Source organism: Canis lupus, chromosome 36 (genome assembly GCF_003254725.2).
Source record: "Canis lupus dingo isolate Sandy chromosome 36, ASM325472v2, whole genome shotgun sequence".
NCBI lineage: Eukaryota > Metazoa > Chordata > Mammalia > Carnivora > Canidae > Canis > Canis lupus.
This window is the reverse complement of record NC_064278.1, coordinates 21,506,865-21,522,786: the sequence shown is the minus strand read 5'-3', so window position 1 is coordinate 21,522,786 and position 15,922 is coordinate 21,506,865. Positions and strand designations below refer to the sequence as shown.

General features: G+C 43.0%; 1 protein-coding gene and 2 long non-coding RNA genes across 5 annotated transcripts in view; 1 reads left to right on the top strand and 2 right to left on the bottom strand.

Annotated features, from left to right (window-relative positions):
• LOC125754417 (uncharacterized) overlaps positions 1–15,922 on the bottom strand; it is a 92,013-nt gene that overhangs the window by 27,500 nt on the left and 48,591 nt on the right. The gene's annotated exons all lie outside the window — the stretch shown is intronic.
• Positions 1,993–7,345, bottom strand: LOC118350030 (uncharacterized). Of its 2 annotated transcripts, XR_007408551.1 has the most exons (3): positions 7,250–7,345; positions 6,805–6,902; positions 1,993–6,489 (listed from the first exon to the last, which is right to left on the bottom strand). It is a non-coding gene; the product is annotated as an uncharacterized LOC118350030 (long non-coding RNA). The 2 variants fall into 2 exon arrangements; XR_007408550.1 differs by having other exon boundaries at positions 1,993–6,902.
• On the top strand, positions 7,467–9,848 carry LOC112668166 (tetratricopeptide repeat protein 30A). Its single transcript, XM_025460302.3, has one exon. The coding sequence runs from the start codon at positions 7,709–7,711 to the stop codon at positions 9,704–9,706; it is 1,998 nt and encodes a 665-aa protein (XP_025316087.3). The 5' UTR covers positions 7,467–7,708; the 3' UTR covers positions 9,707–9,848.

Sequence of the window (15,922 nt, the reverse complement as noted above, 5' to 3'; positions counted from 1 at the left end):
AGGTATTGGTAAGGAAGGCTAAGAGCCTATATGGCGAGAAAGCAAGTGAAGGAAAATTACAAACCAGGCAGAGGGGGAGAAAAAGAGGAAGACGAGGACGAGAAGCAAAAGACACCCAAAAAAGAAAAGATACTGAGGCAAAGTCAAGGGTCAATCCAAACAAAGAAAAGTGGCGCTTCTAACCCCCCACCTGAGGATTCAGCATCCTGTCACCAACTGCTTAGGAGAGAGGAGGGGGGAGCGGAGCCCGAACCAGAAGTTTCCTGGCTCCCCTCCACAGCTGCCTCTGCGGGGGAGGCGGGAGGAACCGGGGGAGAAAACGAGTACAGGGAAAATTGCCATCCGCAGAGCAGGTAAGAGGAGGTTGTTCAGATTTATGGGTTTTATTAAGCCAGTTTTCTGAATCACTCTGCTATAAAGGAAAATAGCTTCTGCGGCGCGGTCTGGCGTCCTTCAGGTGAGGAACAAAGCGCCGCGGAGTTAGGGACAGACCCTGGTCGGGCACGGAAGCACTGCAGGTGTTCCTGGCTGTTGGGCCACATCACGTTTATGTCACGAGCGGGAATTGAAAATCAGTCCGTGTGAGGCAGAGATGAACCCACATCTGTTATCCTCCCCAACAATAAATAAATAAATAGCCCCGACAGACGGATGCCAGGCTATCTGGAGCAAAATTTTAGAGCTATGTGCTTTATGACAAAGCTAGACCCGGGGTCCGACGGAGGCTGCAGGCAGCGCGACACTGCGGCCGCCCTGAGCGTTGATGCTACATGTTGCTAAGGGGAACATAATTTATAGCACAAACCCTACGGCTTCCACTAGGGTTGAGCTTTCGTCTCATTTTCTTGCCTTTTTATTGGCTTCACTGCACGGTTGCCAATAGCAACACCCACTGGTAGCAAGGGGAGTTCAACACCATCGCAATCTGCCATACACTGGAGCCCTGACAATGTCAACCATCAATCAAGTAGCTGTTTGTAATTGCCTCCATCTATTTTTCCTGTCTCGAGGTATCTTTCCTATTGTGGGTCAAAATTCAGAAACTGCTGACTAATGCCATGGGTCTGTTCCTCAGAGACCATGAGGCAGTGGAAAAGGACAGCAGTGCCCTCCCTGTGCAACCCCAGGGGTGAGAGGTTGAACACTTGCAAGTTTGAGATATTTTTAATCCCTTTTCTAAATAATGCGTAATTTTCCAAGACTCTGAGGTGTGGTTATCCAACTACTCTGCGTTTTTACAGTAAACATTTTCTCAGTCCTTATTATTGTTTATTTCCTACTGGAGGAAGGCATTTGAAAAGTGAGCCTTCTTATAAAACCTCCAACTGACCAGATCATGTTTGCTTCCTCTCTTGGTCATTAATGGCTGAAATGATGACTTCATCCTACTTTCTCCGTGTGATGGATTTTTTCAGACATGCTATTTATTTTCTTATTAATCAATATGTAGATTATACATACACAACCCCCAGTGTGGCTCACGATCCTGGCCAAGAGGGACAGTGTGCAGACCATAAAGGGCACCACACAATGCAGAGCAGAGGGGGGCTCCCCCCTGACTTGGCCACCAGCTGGACCTGTTCTCTTGGGACCCTTCAGGTCGTGGGTTTTCCAACTGTAAAAGAAAGATGCTGGCTTTTATTCAGTTCCCTTCTATACTGGAGGACCAAGCTGTATTTAATTTTTAAAGTGTTTTCCACATAATTGTCTTACTTACTCTTCTTAAATAAAACAGGACCAAACCTAAAGGAGGTCGTCTTCTAAAGACAGAATAAAAAGTTACATATATGGGTTAAATATAAAACAGCCTTACTACAGATAGATCTGAGCCTGCCTCTAGTGATCATGAAAAATATGGTCATCAGGACAATTTTTTTTAAATACACCCTTTTACTTCATAAAGGACAATTTTAGATTATCTCACATCTAGATATCCCACAAATGGCAGTCACTATAATTTAGAAGTCAATTTATGAAATGCGTCAAATGCAATTAAAATTGTATGTGTTTATTTCTAAAATCTGAGTGGTCTATACATTTATAGGTATTTTATATTTACATACACATTGGGTTGGATTAGAAATCATCTTTAAAATTTTGTTAGCATAATAACATTATCTAATATTAACACTACAGGAATTCAGTTGCTTTTTTTCAGGTATCAAAATTTATCATACTTTATCCACTTACCTTAGGTCATTAAACAGAGTCTGCTCAATTTACTTTGCCGTACAATTATTTTAAAATCCATTTCTCCTGCTGACTCTTAATGAATTGCAGAAAGATAAAATACAGTCTCGTCCCCAGAAATAGTGTCAAACAACTTCCTTCAAGCAGGACAAAAATCTAAACACATGGGGGGAAGATTTAAATCTAAAGAAAAATGTCTGGGCTGGAAAAAATAAAAATTCAGAGGATTCATTAAACAACAGAACAAAACCTAATTCGGGACCCTGAAAACTCTGGCAGTGTCAGTGCAGGGAGGTTTCATTATCTGCTTCGGAGCAAGTCTCTGAAACAGTTGTTCTCCTGCTTGCTGTAAAGATCTCCCCAAATTCAAATGCAGCAGGAAATGTAAAGGGTGAGCCTAGCCACGAGCAGGCCAGAATTTCCTAAGTGAGCAGTAATAGAATCAAACACAGAGATGGCAGAAACAAAATGAAGCATGTCCAGGGAACGTCATGAGGAGCACACAGTTCAGCAGTGCCTGCTGTCCTGCTTACACTATTTGTTACCACCTTTTTCCTCAGCTAGTAATTTGGGGTTACCTCTTCTCTGATTTAATTTTGAACGTTCTCGCATATTTAGCACATCTCTCAACAAGGCTAAAGATCAGTTTATCTGTGTAGCATATATATATATATATATATATATATATATATATATATATATATATATCTCCAATGTTGTTGAATGAATACACTGGCCCAGAAATATGTTAAGTAAATGAAGTATTTGCTGTGTCAAAAATGTGCTATTCGAAGCTATCATCTTTGTGTTCACTTTCTGTGTGTATATATATATTATTAGGATCTCAGTGTTTTCTTTAGATTTAGATCAAATCACATTTAGATGAATGAGAGAGAGAGAGAAAGGGGTGGGGAGAAGGGAGAAGAAAGAAACAGCATAGTTTAGAAATGAGAGACTAGGTTTTGTTAAGTCTCATTCCCAGGGGGGGAAATTGCTTTTGCCACTTTATTTCGATATACAATAGTCTAAAAAGGATCCCCTCTGGATTTGCTTCCTAATTATTACTGTTTGACACAAAAGAAGGGAAATATGTCTTCAGTTGAGTTGTTTAAAGTGACTCTCTTTGTGCATATTTGCCAGGCTGATGTTTCATTGTAAGAATACTACCTTACAGATTGCGTGGCCATTTCCCAAGCAACTAATTAATGAGTTTGAAACAGTCTGCTTTTAGAAACCTAAATATCTTTGTTTTTAATAAAATGTTTAAAGTTTCACTAAGCCTCTGGAATAATCTTTCTCTCTCTGAAGAAGGGTGATTTAATGACTGGAAGAGGCAAGCATGCATCTGAATACTGACGATTTAAATTTTGACTGTCAATATAGCCCATATGAGAAGGATACTGAGACCATCCTGTCCATGGAGCATTTTAAAGATGACAAAAGGTTCTTCGAATTATTGAAGATTTTCTGGAGGGAGAAGAATCTGCAGGCGAATGTGGGTTCGTGCGTCCGTTACAGATTGCTCGAATTTGCATGGGCAATTACACAGGGGGATCACATCAATGCAGGGCTGCCAGCCACACTGACGCCACACAATTACACAACTGGCTTCGGTGCTTAAACTTTAAAATTCTTACACCATTGTGCCTGTTCTATTAGAACAAACTGCAGCAAATGATCCAAAGCCAATTCAAATGACTGGAGAGGAGGTGCCCAGGGGGAGCGAGCGAAGAGGTGCAGTATGGCCCCTACTGGCCAGCCGAAGCAATTGCCAGTCCCCACGTGCTGGCTGCAGCAGCCACAGGCTGCTTTTTGTGCTTTGCAGCCCAGGATTTTCCAATGGGGCCAAGGGTAAGAGTCACCTAATTCACAGAAGGGCTGTGAGGATTAATGAGGGAAGTTAGGCAAAGCAGGACCTGGTTCTGGTACAGAAAGTACTGCATAAACACGAGGCTTAGAGTAGCTCTTTGGATGGTTGGCTGCTTCCTTTAAATGCCAGTATCCACAGTTGTTCCTTCTCTACTAATTCCACTTATAAAACTATAATGCTATTGTGTTCTCCCTGATAAGTTAATTTAGATAATAACACTGTAAGCACTCAAATATAAGCTACTTGATAAAAAAAAAAGGTATATCCAAGAAGGAAATCTAACTAAAATATTAATAAAGCTGGGGATCCCTGGGTGGCTCAGCAGTTTAGCGCTGCCTTCAGCTCAGGGCTGATCCTGGAGACCTGGGATCGAGTCCCACGTCGGGCTCCCTACATGGAGCCTGCTTCTCCTTCTGCCTGTGTCTCTGCCTCTCTCTCTCTCTCTGTCTCTCATGAATAAATAAATAAAATCTTTTAAAAAATAAAATATTAATAAAGCTGAAACTACCAGCAAAAAGAGAGTTCACAATGAGACTAAATGGCTTACTATCTGAGCATAAATGTCCCCAAGTGTTAATTTGGTATGCAACCTTTCCAAAAGTATTAAAAGACTGAACAGATGCTCCTAAAAGTCAATTCCATTGCCAATTTGGCAGTAACTTATTCTTTTTCCCTGTTTATTGTTGAGAGGAAACAAGGCAACTGAGCCCCTGAAACTGGCCATCCTGAAGAAAATGTCCTGCAATGACAGGAAAACAGAAAGAACACCTGGCAAATGGTTTTGCAGAAGGTCTTCCCGTTATCAAGGAAGATGTCTGCCCAGAGCTGTGGTAGTTGAAATGTTCAGAAATGACCACTTTACCAACAGGAAAGGATCACACTTGCAGGATAAATAAGAAATCCTACCTTCCAACTGTTTTACAAGCCAATAGTGAATAGATTATACATACAAACAGAACAGGATTTGATCATCTCACATTCTGGCAGGCAGAAACAGAAACATAAACATATGAGGAACCAAGCGTCACGCTTTTAGCTCCTACACATTTTGCAAATGAAATTCTTCTACATGGTAAACATCCCTTCCTTATGCAGCAAAATCCATCGAGTCCAACACCATTTTCTCAAAGCCTGGTTTCTTTCAACAAGGCACTAAATCATTTTATTGAAACCACCAAATGTTTTCTTATTGTTCAGAATGGTACGATACATTTACCTTTTGATACATGCTCCAGTTTTCAAGATTGTTGGAAACAAAATGAGCCTTTATGACATTTTATAATATTCCATCCCAGTTTACTGCTTTCCAGAATTTCTATCATTAATTAATGGGCCTTCTTTTCGCCCCACCTCAAAAAAAAAAAAACTAATCTATTCCCCAACTGCCTATCAGACACTAAATAAAAGTCAGTCTATCACAGCAGCAGTGATGGTCATGCCAATTTCACAGTGTGATTTGTGCACTCATTTCGTTTTGAAAATGACCCTGCCCTCCATCTGTCTAAACCGAATGTCCTGGGCTTTTTTCAAGCCAGTCCTCGGGAGCAGCAGCACATGCAGTAAGGGGGAAGACACAGAGCAGCCTCCCTCCTGCCCCCCTCAGGTGCCACACCCACAGATGGGTGCCAACACAAAGAGGGGACCCCAACTGATGCCTGAAGGGATCAGGAAAATTTGGGGCAAAGCAGATAGTCCTTCCGTTTTTCAGCTTCCAAGAAGCCATCCGAAGGTGAATGCTTTACATGATACAACTCTGAAAAAAAGACTGACAGACCAAAGATAAAAAGGTAGTTTCCTGGGATCCCTGGGTGACTCAGCGGTTTGGCACCCGCCTTTGACCCAGGGTGTGATCCTGGGGTCCCGGGATGGAGTCCCGCGTCCGGCTCCTGGCATGGAGCCTGCTTCTCCCTCTGCCTGTGTCTCTGTCCCTCTCTCTCTCTCTCTGTGTCTATCAGGAATAAATAAAATCTAAAAAAAAAAAAAAGGTAGTTTCCCATTTCTATATTTTTCTGTTATCTTACATTGATTTAACAGTAACTTACCCAAAGTTACAGTTCATACCTAAGGATTTTAAAATACTGAGCCTGAGTTCCCAAGGGGCAAATGTAGGCAGGCAGCCCAAAGGTGAAGATCCTCCCACACTCACCCCACAGTCATTGGGCAGCACTCACCAGCCTCTGTCAACCCACATACCTGCTGAGGCCAAGGCCCTAAACGGGTGCACGCAGAGGCTGCGTTGAAAGAAGCGTCTGAGCTACAGCAGTCCTCACTGGCTTTTCTCAGGGTATCCTAGGTGTGCGAGAGCCCTCACCCAACCCTCCGAAATGTGTGCGGTCCGTTCCCCTCTCCGTATTCATGCGGCGGCAAGTTCCTTTTCTGGCCCCATGCGGAAGCTCACAGCTCTGCCAATGTCTCAGCAAGAGGGAAGACTGAACATACATAAAGTCTACTGTTTTCTGGTGTGAACAATGAGAAACCTGCAGAAGTCTCCTCCTAGATACACGGCGTGACTAGAAGCTACACCACCTCCACCCACTAATTACTTCCTAACGTGTGTTCACAGCTCCAATTCGGATCTGAAACTCCGAACTTCTGCTGCCCGCACCGACTCGGTTGGTTGGCTGAATGGAGCAAAATGACACGAATGTTCCATTCTACAACTTGGCCCCACACACTGGGCTCCTCCAAACTCCTCTCTGGGGGTCACATACACAACGAGTTGTTTACCAGTCACTATTTCTTACCAAAACTAGGTGTCAGATACCATGGCACAGCGGCTAACTCCCTGGCTGTGCGGCCTTCAGCAAATAACCCACACCTTCCCTGAACGCAGATTCTTTACCTGTAATATACAAAATAGGAGCGGATATGAAGATTAGAAAAAAAAAATGTACCGTAATGACCTAATAAAGTGCCCACGTGGGCAGCCCCGGTGGCGCAGCGGTTAGCGCCGGCTTGGCCCAGGGCGTGTCCCCGGAGACCCGGGGTCGAGTCCCTCGCGGAGCCTGCTCCTCCCTCGGCCTGGGTCTCTGTCTCTCTCTCTCTCTCTATGTCTCTTATGAATAAATAAATAAAATCTTTAAAAAAAATTTAAAAAACAAAACAAAACGGGGACTAGAGACACTTGGACCTAAAACCGGATGTCCCAGAGAGCAAGAAAACAGTCACAAAACCATTTCCTACCGTCACCTGTGAAAACGACAAAAATAAGGACTTTTGGTCTCATATCGAACGACACAGGCGGCGGCCCCCAAATCTTCCCGAATATCGGGGCGGGGGGCGGGGGGCGGGGGGGGAAGGGCAACCAAGCCTCCTCTCCCGGGCTCTGGGTCGGTCCCGCGAGACTGCGCCCCAGCATGCAGCGCGGCCACGCACGGGCTACGCCGCACCTGGAGTGGTGCATGCCGGGAAGTGGAGTTTTCGTCTCTGAGCAAAGTGGACGCGTTTCTTTAGTCTTCCGTGACTAACGGCCTTAGAGGCCTAAAGTCTTGGGGGACGGCAGTAGTAACTGAGAGGCCACCTTCACTGATGGCTTTTAAATCCTAAGAGGCTTATTCAGTTACAAAGTACCTCCCGGCCCGCAGCGGTCCGTTTCCGGGCGGCTGGTTGCCATGGCAACCAGCGCGCCCCAGCGCCGCGGCGGCGGGCATGGCCGGGCTGGGCGGCGCGCACGTCCCCGATGGCGAGTTCACCGCCGTCGTGTACCGGCTCCTCCGCGACGCCCGCTACGCCGAGGCGGTGCAGCTGCTGGGCGCCGAGCTGCAGCGGAGCCCGAGGAGCCGCGCCGGCCTGTCGCTGCTCGGCTACTGCTACTACCGCCTGCAGGAGTTCGCGCTGGCCGCCGAGTGCTATGAGCAGCTGGGCCAGCTGCACCCGGAGCTCGAGCAGTACCGCCTGTACCAGGCCCAGGCCCTGTACAAGGCCTGCCTCTACCCGGAGGCCACCCGCGTGGCCTTCCTGCTGCTGGACAACCCCGCCTACCGCGGCCGGGTCCTCCGCCTGCAGGCCGCCATCAAGTACAGCGAGGGCGACCTGCCCGGGGCCAAGAGCCTGGTGGAGCAGCTGCTGAGCGCGGAAGGCGGGGACGACAGCGGGGGCGACGGCGAGCCCGACGGCCAGGTCAACCTGGGCTGTTTGCTCTACAAGGAGGGACAGTACGAAGCCGCGTGCTCCAAGTTCTTCGCGGCGCTGCAGGCCTCGGGCTACCGGCCCGACCTGTCCTACAACCTGGCCTTGGCCTATTACAGCCGCCGGCAGTACGCCTCGGCGCTGAAGCATATCGCCGACATCATCGAACATGGTATCCGCAGGCACCCGGAGCTCGGTGTGGGCATGACCACCGAGGGCATTGATGTCCGAAGCGTTGGCAACACCTTAGTGCTTCACCAGACCGCCCTGGTCGAGGCCTTCAACCTCAAGGCCGCCATAGAGTACCAACTGAGAAACTATGAGGTGGCCCAGGAAACCCTCACGGACATGCCACCGAGGGCAGAAGAAGAGTTGGACCCCGTGACCCTGCACAACCAGGCGCTGATGAACATGGACACCAGGCCTACGGAAGGGTTTGAAAAGCTACAGTTTCTGCTCCAGCAGAACCCCTTCCCCCCAGAGACCTTTGGCAACCTGCTGCTGCTCTACTGTAAGTATGAGTATTTTGACCTGGCGGCGGATGTCCTGGCAGAGAATGCCCATTTGACCTACAGGCTTCTCACCCCCTATCTCTATGACTTCTTGGATGCCATGATCACCTGCCAGACGGCTCCGGAAGAGGCTTTCGTTAAGCTTGACGGGCTGGCAGGGATGCTGACCGAACAGCTCCGGAGACTCACCAAACAAGTACAGGAAGCAAGACACAATAGAGACGATGAAGCTGTCAAGAAGGCAGTGAATGAGTATGATGACACCCTGGAGAAGTACATCCCCGTTTTGATGGCCCAGGCAAAGATCTACTGGAACCTTGAGAATTATCCAATGGTGGAAAAGATCTTCCGCAAATCTGTGGAATTCTGTAATGACCACGATGTGTGGAAGCTGAACGTGGCTCACGTCCTGTTCATGCAGGAAAACAAATACAAAGAAGCCATCGGTTTCTATGAGCCCATAGTCAAGAAGCATTATGACAACATCTTGAACGTCAGTGCTATCGTGCTGGCTAACCTGTGTGTTTCGTACATTATGACAAGTCAGAATGAAGAAGCTGAGGAGTTGATGAGAAAGATTGAGAAGGAGGAAAAGCAGCTGTCCTACAATGACCCCGATAAGAAAATCTACCATCTCTGCATTGTGAATTTGGTGATAGGGACACTCTATTGTGCCAAAGGAAATTATGACTTTGGTATTTCTCGGGTTATCAAAAGCCTGGAACCTTATCATAAGAAACTGGGAACCGACACCTGGTATTATGCCAAAAGATGCTTCCTGTCCTTATTAGAAAACATGTCGAAACACATGATTGTGCTCTGTGACGGTGTTATTCAAGAATGTGTCCAGTTTCTAGAACAATGTGAACTTTATGGCAGAAACATACCTGCTGTTATTGAACAACCCCTGGAAGAAGAAAGAATGCACACTGGAAAGAATACAGTCACATACGAGTCCAGACAGTTAAAGGCTTTGATTTATGAGATTATAGGATGGAATATGTAGTAATGTCTCCTAATGGCATTTATCAATCAATCTGTATTGGTTATCTGTATTTGGTCTTCCGTGTGTGTTTATCTTTGGCATCTTTACGTGTTACATAATGAGCCTGTACACTTGAAACTATAATAAATATTCCATTTAAGGAGCCTTTCCATTTAATTGAGTAAGGAGCACACAGTATGATCTAGCTCACTTTGGAAATCTCTCTGCCAGTAATCACCAGGTTTTGCCCTCAAGCAACAGTTGCTAGAGTGACATGTTTGCATATGCAAGTAACCCTCCATAGTAGTTTATATCCTAATTTTAGACTAAGAAAGAATGTATCATGAGCCAATGAACTGTTAGACTGAGTATGTTTGCATTCCTGGTGACTGCTAGGTCCAGGATGGTCCATGGCTGGACCTTTCTTCAATCAGCAACAAAGATTGTTTATGCCATCCCGGGATAGACGTCTGTCTAATAATACCAATTGTGACCTTAACCATATACCTCCATTCCATCTTTTTAGTTCTGTAAACTCTGGATCTCAACTGAGTCAAGTTTGGGCCTTGGCCTAAGCTCTTGTGGAAGTACAAGTACTAAATGGATGAGAATTATCTTCTTGGTTCTTTTCAGGTTATGAGGTTTGGTCTGTGGCAGAATTTTTCTTCCATAATTTGGTTGATTGGTTGATCTTAGATTTTATACAGTATTTCCCCTCATCTTCCATTTTTGGTTTTCCAGGACTGATTATGCCTCGTTGTGAATAGTGACAATCAAATATAAAAGCTTTCTAATGTGTTCAGCATAGGGAACAGGAAGCACCGAACTGACAATGAAAAGACTAAGGTATGAGTTCCAGACCATCCAGTCAAGTTTTACCTTCAGAAATTCATTTACCCCTTGACTGCCCACATTCATTTGAACTATTAAATGCTTTTTACAATTACTTCTGGCTCTAACATCTGATGCTGTACAACCACACAGAAGAAAGATGACTACATTATGACCTGGATATTTAAACAAGTCATTCAGGAAACAAAGTCTATAATTACTTTTCAAACAAATGCTTTCTGGTATTTGGGCTTACAGTAAATGTTAATCCATTAGGTAAATATTTGTTATTTTTTGTTGGATGCTACAACATTTGATCACTACTAAGAAATTTGGATTTTTGCCTTTTTCTACTTGGATCTTTTTCTTTTTTTTAAACTACATAGTTATTTATTTGATTTTTAAAAAAAGATTTTATTTATTTATTCATAAGAGACACAAAGAGAAAGAGAGGCAGAGACACAGGCAGAGGGAGAAGCAGGCTCCATGCAGGAAGCCTGATGTGGGACTCGATCCCAGGTCTCCAGAATCACAGCTGGGCTGAAGGCAGGCACTAAACCACTGAGCCACCCGGGCTGCCCAGATCTTTTTCTTATGACTCTCAATATGAATATATAAAAGGCAGTCATAAATAAATAAATAAATAAATAAATAAATAAATAAATAAAAGGCAGTCCTTAATTTCTTCTATAGGTTGTGCAGAAATTAAGAATTTTGTAAATATTTATAAATTATTTAATCCTCTTACTCTTTTAGTTTTATCCATTAATTTATCAATTTGGTGGGAAGGGGAGATTTGCTTTTAATTCTTCCCAAAAAATGTTACACCACAAATGATATGTAAATGATATATACTCCAGGAGTTTTATTAACAGGCTATTATAATATGCATTTTTAAATCAATTATTCTTAAAATAATTAGAGCTTTTCCTGCCCAAGGTGAAGGTCTCCAGCTGCCAGTCTGCCAGTAGTCTGGAAACAGAGGAACAGGTGAGGTGAAGATGAAGCAGAGATGTAGCTATGTGATTTACTTCACAACCCACCTTGGATCCCCTTCATGTCCAAATCTCAGTAGTTAATCAAATGTCTGCTGCCATTAACAGAAGAGAAGTAATGGATAACAGAGTGGAAGTAGCAGATGCCAGAGCTACTTCTGTAACTAACTCACCAAATCAAATCATCAGTCCTTGCATCCTTGTTTTATTTAATACAAGGAGGAGAGGTCATGCAGACTTTCCAAAAGGACAAAGCCACGATGAACAGGAAGGCAATCTCCAGTGTATTAAAGCTTTCTCTTGGAGTGTTTTCTTTTTCTGCCTTCAAAGGGTCTATTTAAGAGATAGTAGTGTTTACTGCTACAGAGTGTATCACAAGATAAGAAATGAAAAATCTATCTGCCTTACTGCCCTCCTTTTCTTTCTCTTCTTTATCTTTTATTTTCTCCCCTTTGTCAATTATAGGGACACTTCCCTGATGGCTGGCAGTTGAAACCACAAGCAGGTATAAAAGATGCAACCAACCTTTTAGCAGTAAGTATCAGTAAGTAGCACTGCGATTATCAAAGTGACTTTAGAAACCATTTAACCATGCATTTTTGCAAATTAAGATAACACTTATCAATAAAAAGTGACTCTCAAATTGGTAAAGCCAGAGAAAATTTTAAGAGGACTTTCCAAAAGCACTGGATCTATATAATTTGCAGAATGCAACGAGTTTTATTTGTATACTTGCAGTAATCCTTATCTTTTTCTCTTTGACCTCAATAGAAAAAAAGTGACTGAAGTTTTAAAGATTGTATTTTTTTGATGTTCTGTAACATTGGGAATTAAATATAGAGGAGACTTACTTTTCTGTAGTCATATAATCATTTTATATTGAAAAATAGAGCCAGGCATTAGCCAGAGGTAATTAATTAGTCATAGGTATAGTGTGGTCTGGTTTCAATATTCTCCTTGGGGGGCGAGGGAAGAGTATGAGTCCTTATAAAGTGATTGCTTTACATTTGAATCCACAAGAAATCAGCGTTCTTTTGGTGGTTTAATAAAATCAGCTCCCCTGGATTTGGGCCTATCGCATATTGAAATGCTGTCTACAACATCATAATGTGTCTATATTAAAAAAGGAATTGCCCTCATAGGGAAAAATGCTCAGAAAATAGAGAGTTCTGTGTATTTCTAGAATGAAAGATAGGCATTTGTTAGTTTAAACAGGACCTGCCCATAACTTGATTGTAAATATTATTAGGTGGACATGTAAACTGAGTCCAAGTCCTTGCTTGAAAGTGAAATTTGCACATTTGTGAAATTAAACACATTATCAATGACTAGATCCCCCCATTCAAAATAAGAAGTGGCTAAAATTGTACTGTGTAAATAAGACCTTCATAACGTGCATGGGAAAGCATTTATTGCTATTATTATGTTTCCAGTTAGTTTAGCACAGAGACAAATCCTTAAATTAAAGACACATTTACTAGAGGTTTTACCAGCACTGTGGCAGCTGCTGTAAAAAGTGTATCCACAGAGTCTTGAAGAACTTCTTAATAAGGACTCACCAGGAGGGGCAGCCCCAGTGGCTCAGCGGTTTAGCACCCCCTTCAGCCCAGGGCATGATCCTAGAGACCCAGGATCCAGTTCCACCTTCAGGCTCCCTGCATGGAGCCTGCTTCTCCCTCTGCCTTTGTCTCTGCCTCTCTCTCTCAATTTCTCTGTGTGTCTCTAATAAATAAAACCTTTAAAAAAAAAAAAAAAGAAAGAAAGAAAGAAAAAGACTCCCCAGGAAACTAGTGGCTGTTTAGTTTTTCTGTCTCTGCCACCTAAGGTCAGAGGCTATTCTGTGAAGACTCAACCTGAGTTACTCCAAATTTGACAAAGGCATGCCCCAGAGCTTATGGAAAGAAGAATATACACTATGGGAAATAAAACACTTTTGGTCCATCATTAAGTCAGGAAATACTATATTTAGAGTAAGAGATGATCACACTCTAAATATTATAAAGCAAAAGAAAGCTTCAGGAATTGAATCCTAACAAATGCTTTTCTACAAAAGATCCCATTACAAAAGCGATACCACATACCCACATATGTTAAGGAGTGCTTCTGTTTCGTGTTATCTACTAGAAAGATAAAACTTTTCCTGTAGATAATACAGCATTTTTCTGTATCAGTCTCTTGTTCTTGCACTGATTCATTACATTTAAATGTTTTGAGGGACGCCTGGGTGGCTCAGCAGTTTAGCACCTGCCTTCGGCCCAGGGTGTGATCCTGGAGTCCCAGGATCGAGTCCCACATGGGGTTCCCTGCATGAGCCCTCCTTCTCACTCTGCCTATGTCTCTCCTCTCTGTATGTCTCTCTGAAAAAATAACTAAATATTTAAAAATAAATAAACTTTTTGACAGTGTGCCAAAGAACAAAGGCGAGTTCTGCATGACTTGACCAAGATGCTGCAATTAGTTATTAGCCCTTTTCAGAAACTAAGGAGACTATCTTTCTGACAAGGGATGTAAAACTGATAGGATGTAAGATTGGCAAAATTGTAAAATTATTCTAGAAATAACCATATGGAATCTAAAATGGAAAATCATAAATGCATTCTTCTGTGACATTTGTAGATATGACTTAGATTTTTTAAATTACAAATTGGGTATTATGATAAAAATTTGGAATGCATCTGCAACAGTGAGCCCAGGGCTTGGACTAGTTCATCTCTTAAATCATAAAACTGAGTCTCTCAGAGAATAATATGACTTGGGCAGCCCCGGTGGCTCAGCGGTTTAAGCGCCGCCTTCAGTCCAGGGCATGATCCTGCAGACCGGGGATCAAGTCCCACATCAGGCTCCCTGCATGGAGCCTGCTTCTCCCTCTGCCTGTGTCTCTGCCTCTCTCTTCTCTCTGTGTGTGTCTCTCATGAATAAATAAATAAAATCTTAAAAAAAAAAAAAGAATAATATGACTTGCCCTAATCACAGAGCCAAAGCCAAGATCTGAATCCAGGGCTACAGGCTCCATTCCAGTGCTCTTTCTACTTAACCACAGTCCACCTCTTAGGCTTTTTTTTCCCCCCATATTATTCTAATACTATCAATGCTAAGTATTTCTTTTTCCAGAGCTATGACTTTTACTACTTCTGTTGCTGCTGATTATTTAATTGGTGGTGTAATAAGCTTTTCCCAAAGTACACTCAGTGAACATATTCCTGCACCAGCCTAAATTATATTCTGGTTTTCAAAAGTGTGCTGGAGGGGTCTTGAGTGGGTGCCATATGTTGTTTGCAGCAGGCACAGATTTAGCTGTGGTACAATCTGGGCCGGGCACAAAGATTACTGACCCACCTGTTTCATCGGCTCTTTTTTAAAAATCACTTTTTATGATCCTTCTTCAAGTTAGTGATTTTCTTCTCTCCATCATGGTCTCTAGCCACCAAACACAGTAAAAACAGCTGTCAGAAGGCTTCTCTGCACCTCAAGTGCAAAGGGCCATGTATGAGGTACTTATTCAGAAATCACAGTAGAGGGCCAGCTGCTTCCTCAGGTATTTACAGAGTGTTACCAGAGACTTCTGAGGCTCCATAAAGCTTTACCTTTACTTGCAAAATCTATTTGAGCCAAGACTTTTAAGGGCTTGCTTACACTCTCCCACAAGATTGCTTACTCAGATTAGCTCAGATTTGAGAGAGGAAAATTAAAAGCAAGCTAAGAACGAGAGAACAGATTATGTCCCTGTTATCTACCTCCTTTTCTCCCTTTGTACTAATACCTCTCAGTTCTCACTGTATATCAGAATCAGCCAGTAAACTTTTCAAAAATAGAGATGCCTAGACCCTAACCCCTAAAGATGTGGTTTCAACTTATGGGGACGGCAGTGGAAGGGAGGGGTCAGTCTCTGCCTCTTTCTCGCTCTCATGAATAAATAAATAAAATCTTTTTAAAAAATTAAGTGTATTCTTAATTCTCTTCACCTATTTCATTTATTCCCCACATTTCCTCTGGCAACCATCAGTCTGTTCTCTATATTTAAGAGTCTTTTTGTCTCTTTTTTTTGCTTTGTTCATTTGTTTTATTTCTTAAATTCCACATAAGAATAAAATTATATGGTATTTGTCTTTCTCTGACTGACTCATTTCACTTAGGATTATACCCTCTAGATTCATCCATGTTGTAGTGAAATCTTATTTTATTTCCACTTTTATTTTTAAAAAATATTTATTTATTTATTTGACAAAGCACATGAGGTAGGGAGGGCAGAAAGAGATGGAGAAAGAAGCGTCAGCAAACACCGCACTCAGCATGGAGCCCAATGTCGGCTCGATCTCATGACTGAGATCAGAACATGAGCTGAAACTAAGAGTTGGGACTCAACCAACTGCACCACTCAGGCACCCCAAAATCTTTTTTTTATTTAATATCA

What these genes read in the sequence shown, in the direction of transcription:
- LOC112668166 (XM_025460302.3), top strand. Translation starts at nt 7,709, where the DNA reads ATGGCCGGGCTGGGCGGCGCGCACGTCCCCGATGGCGAGTTCACCGCC.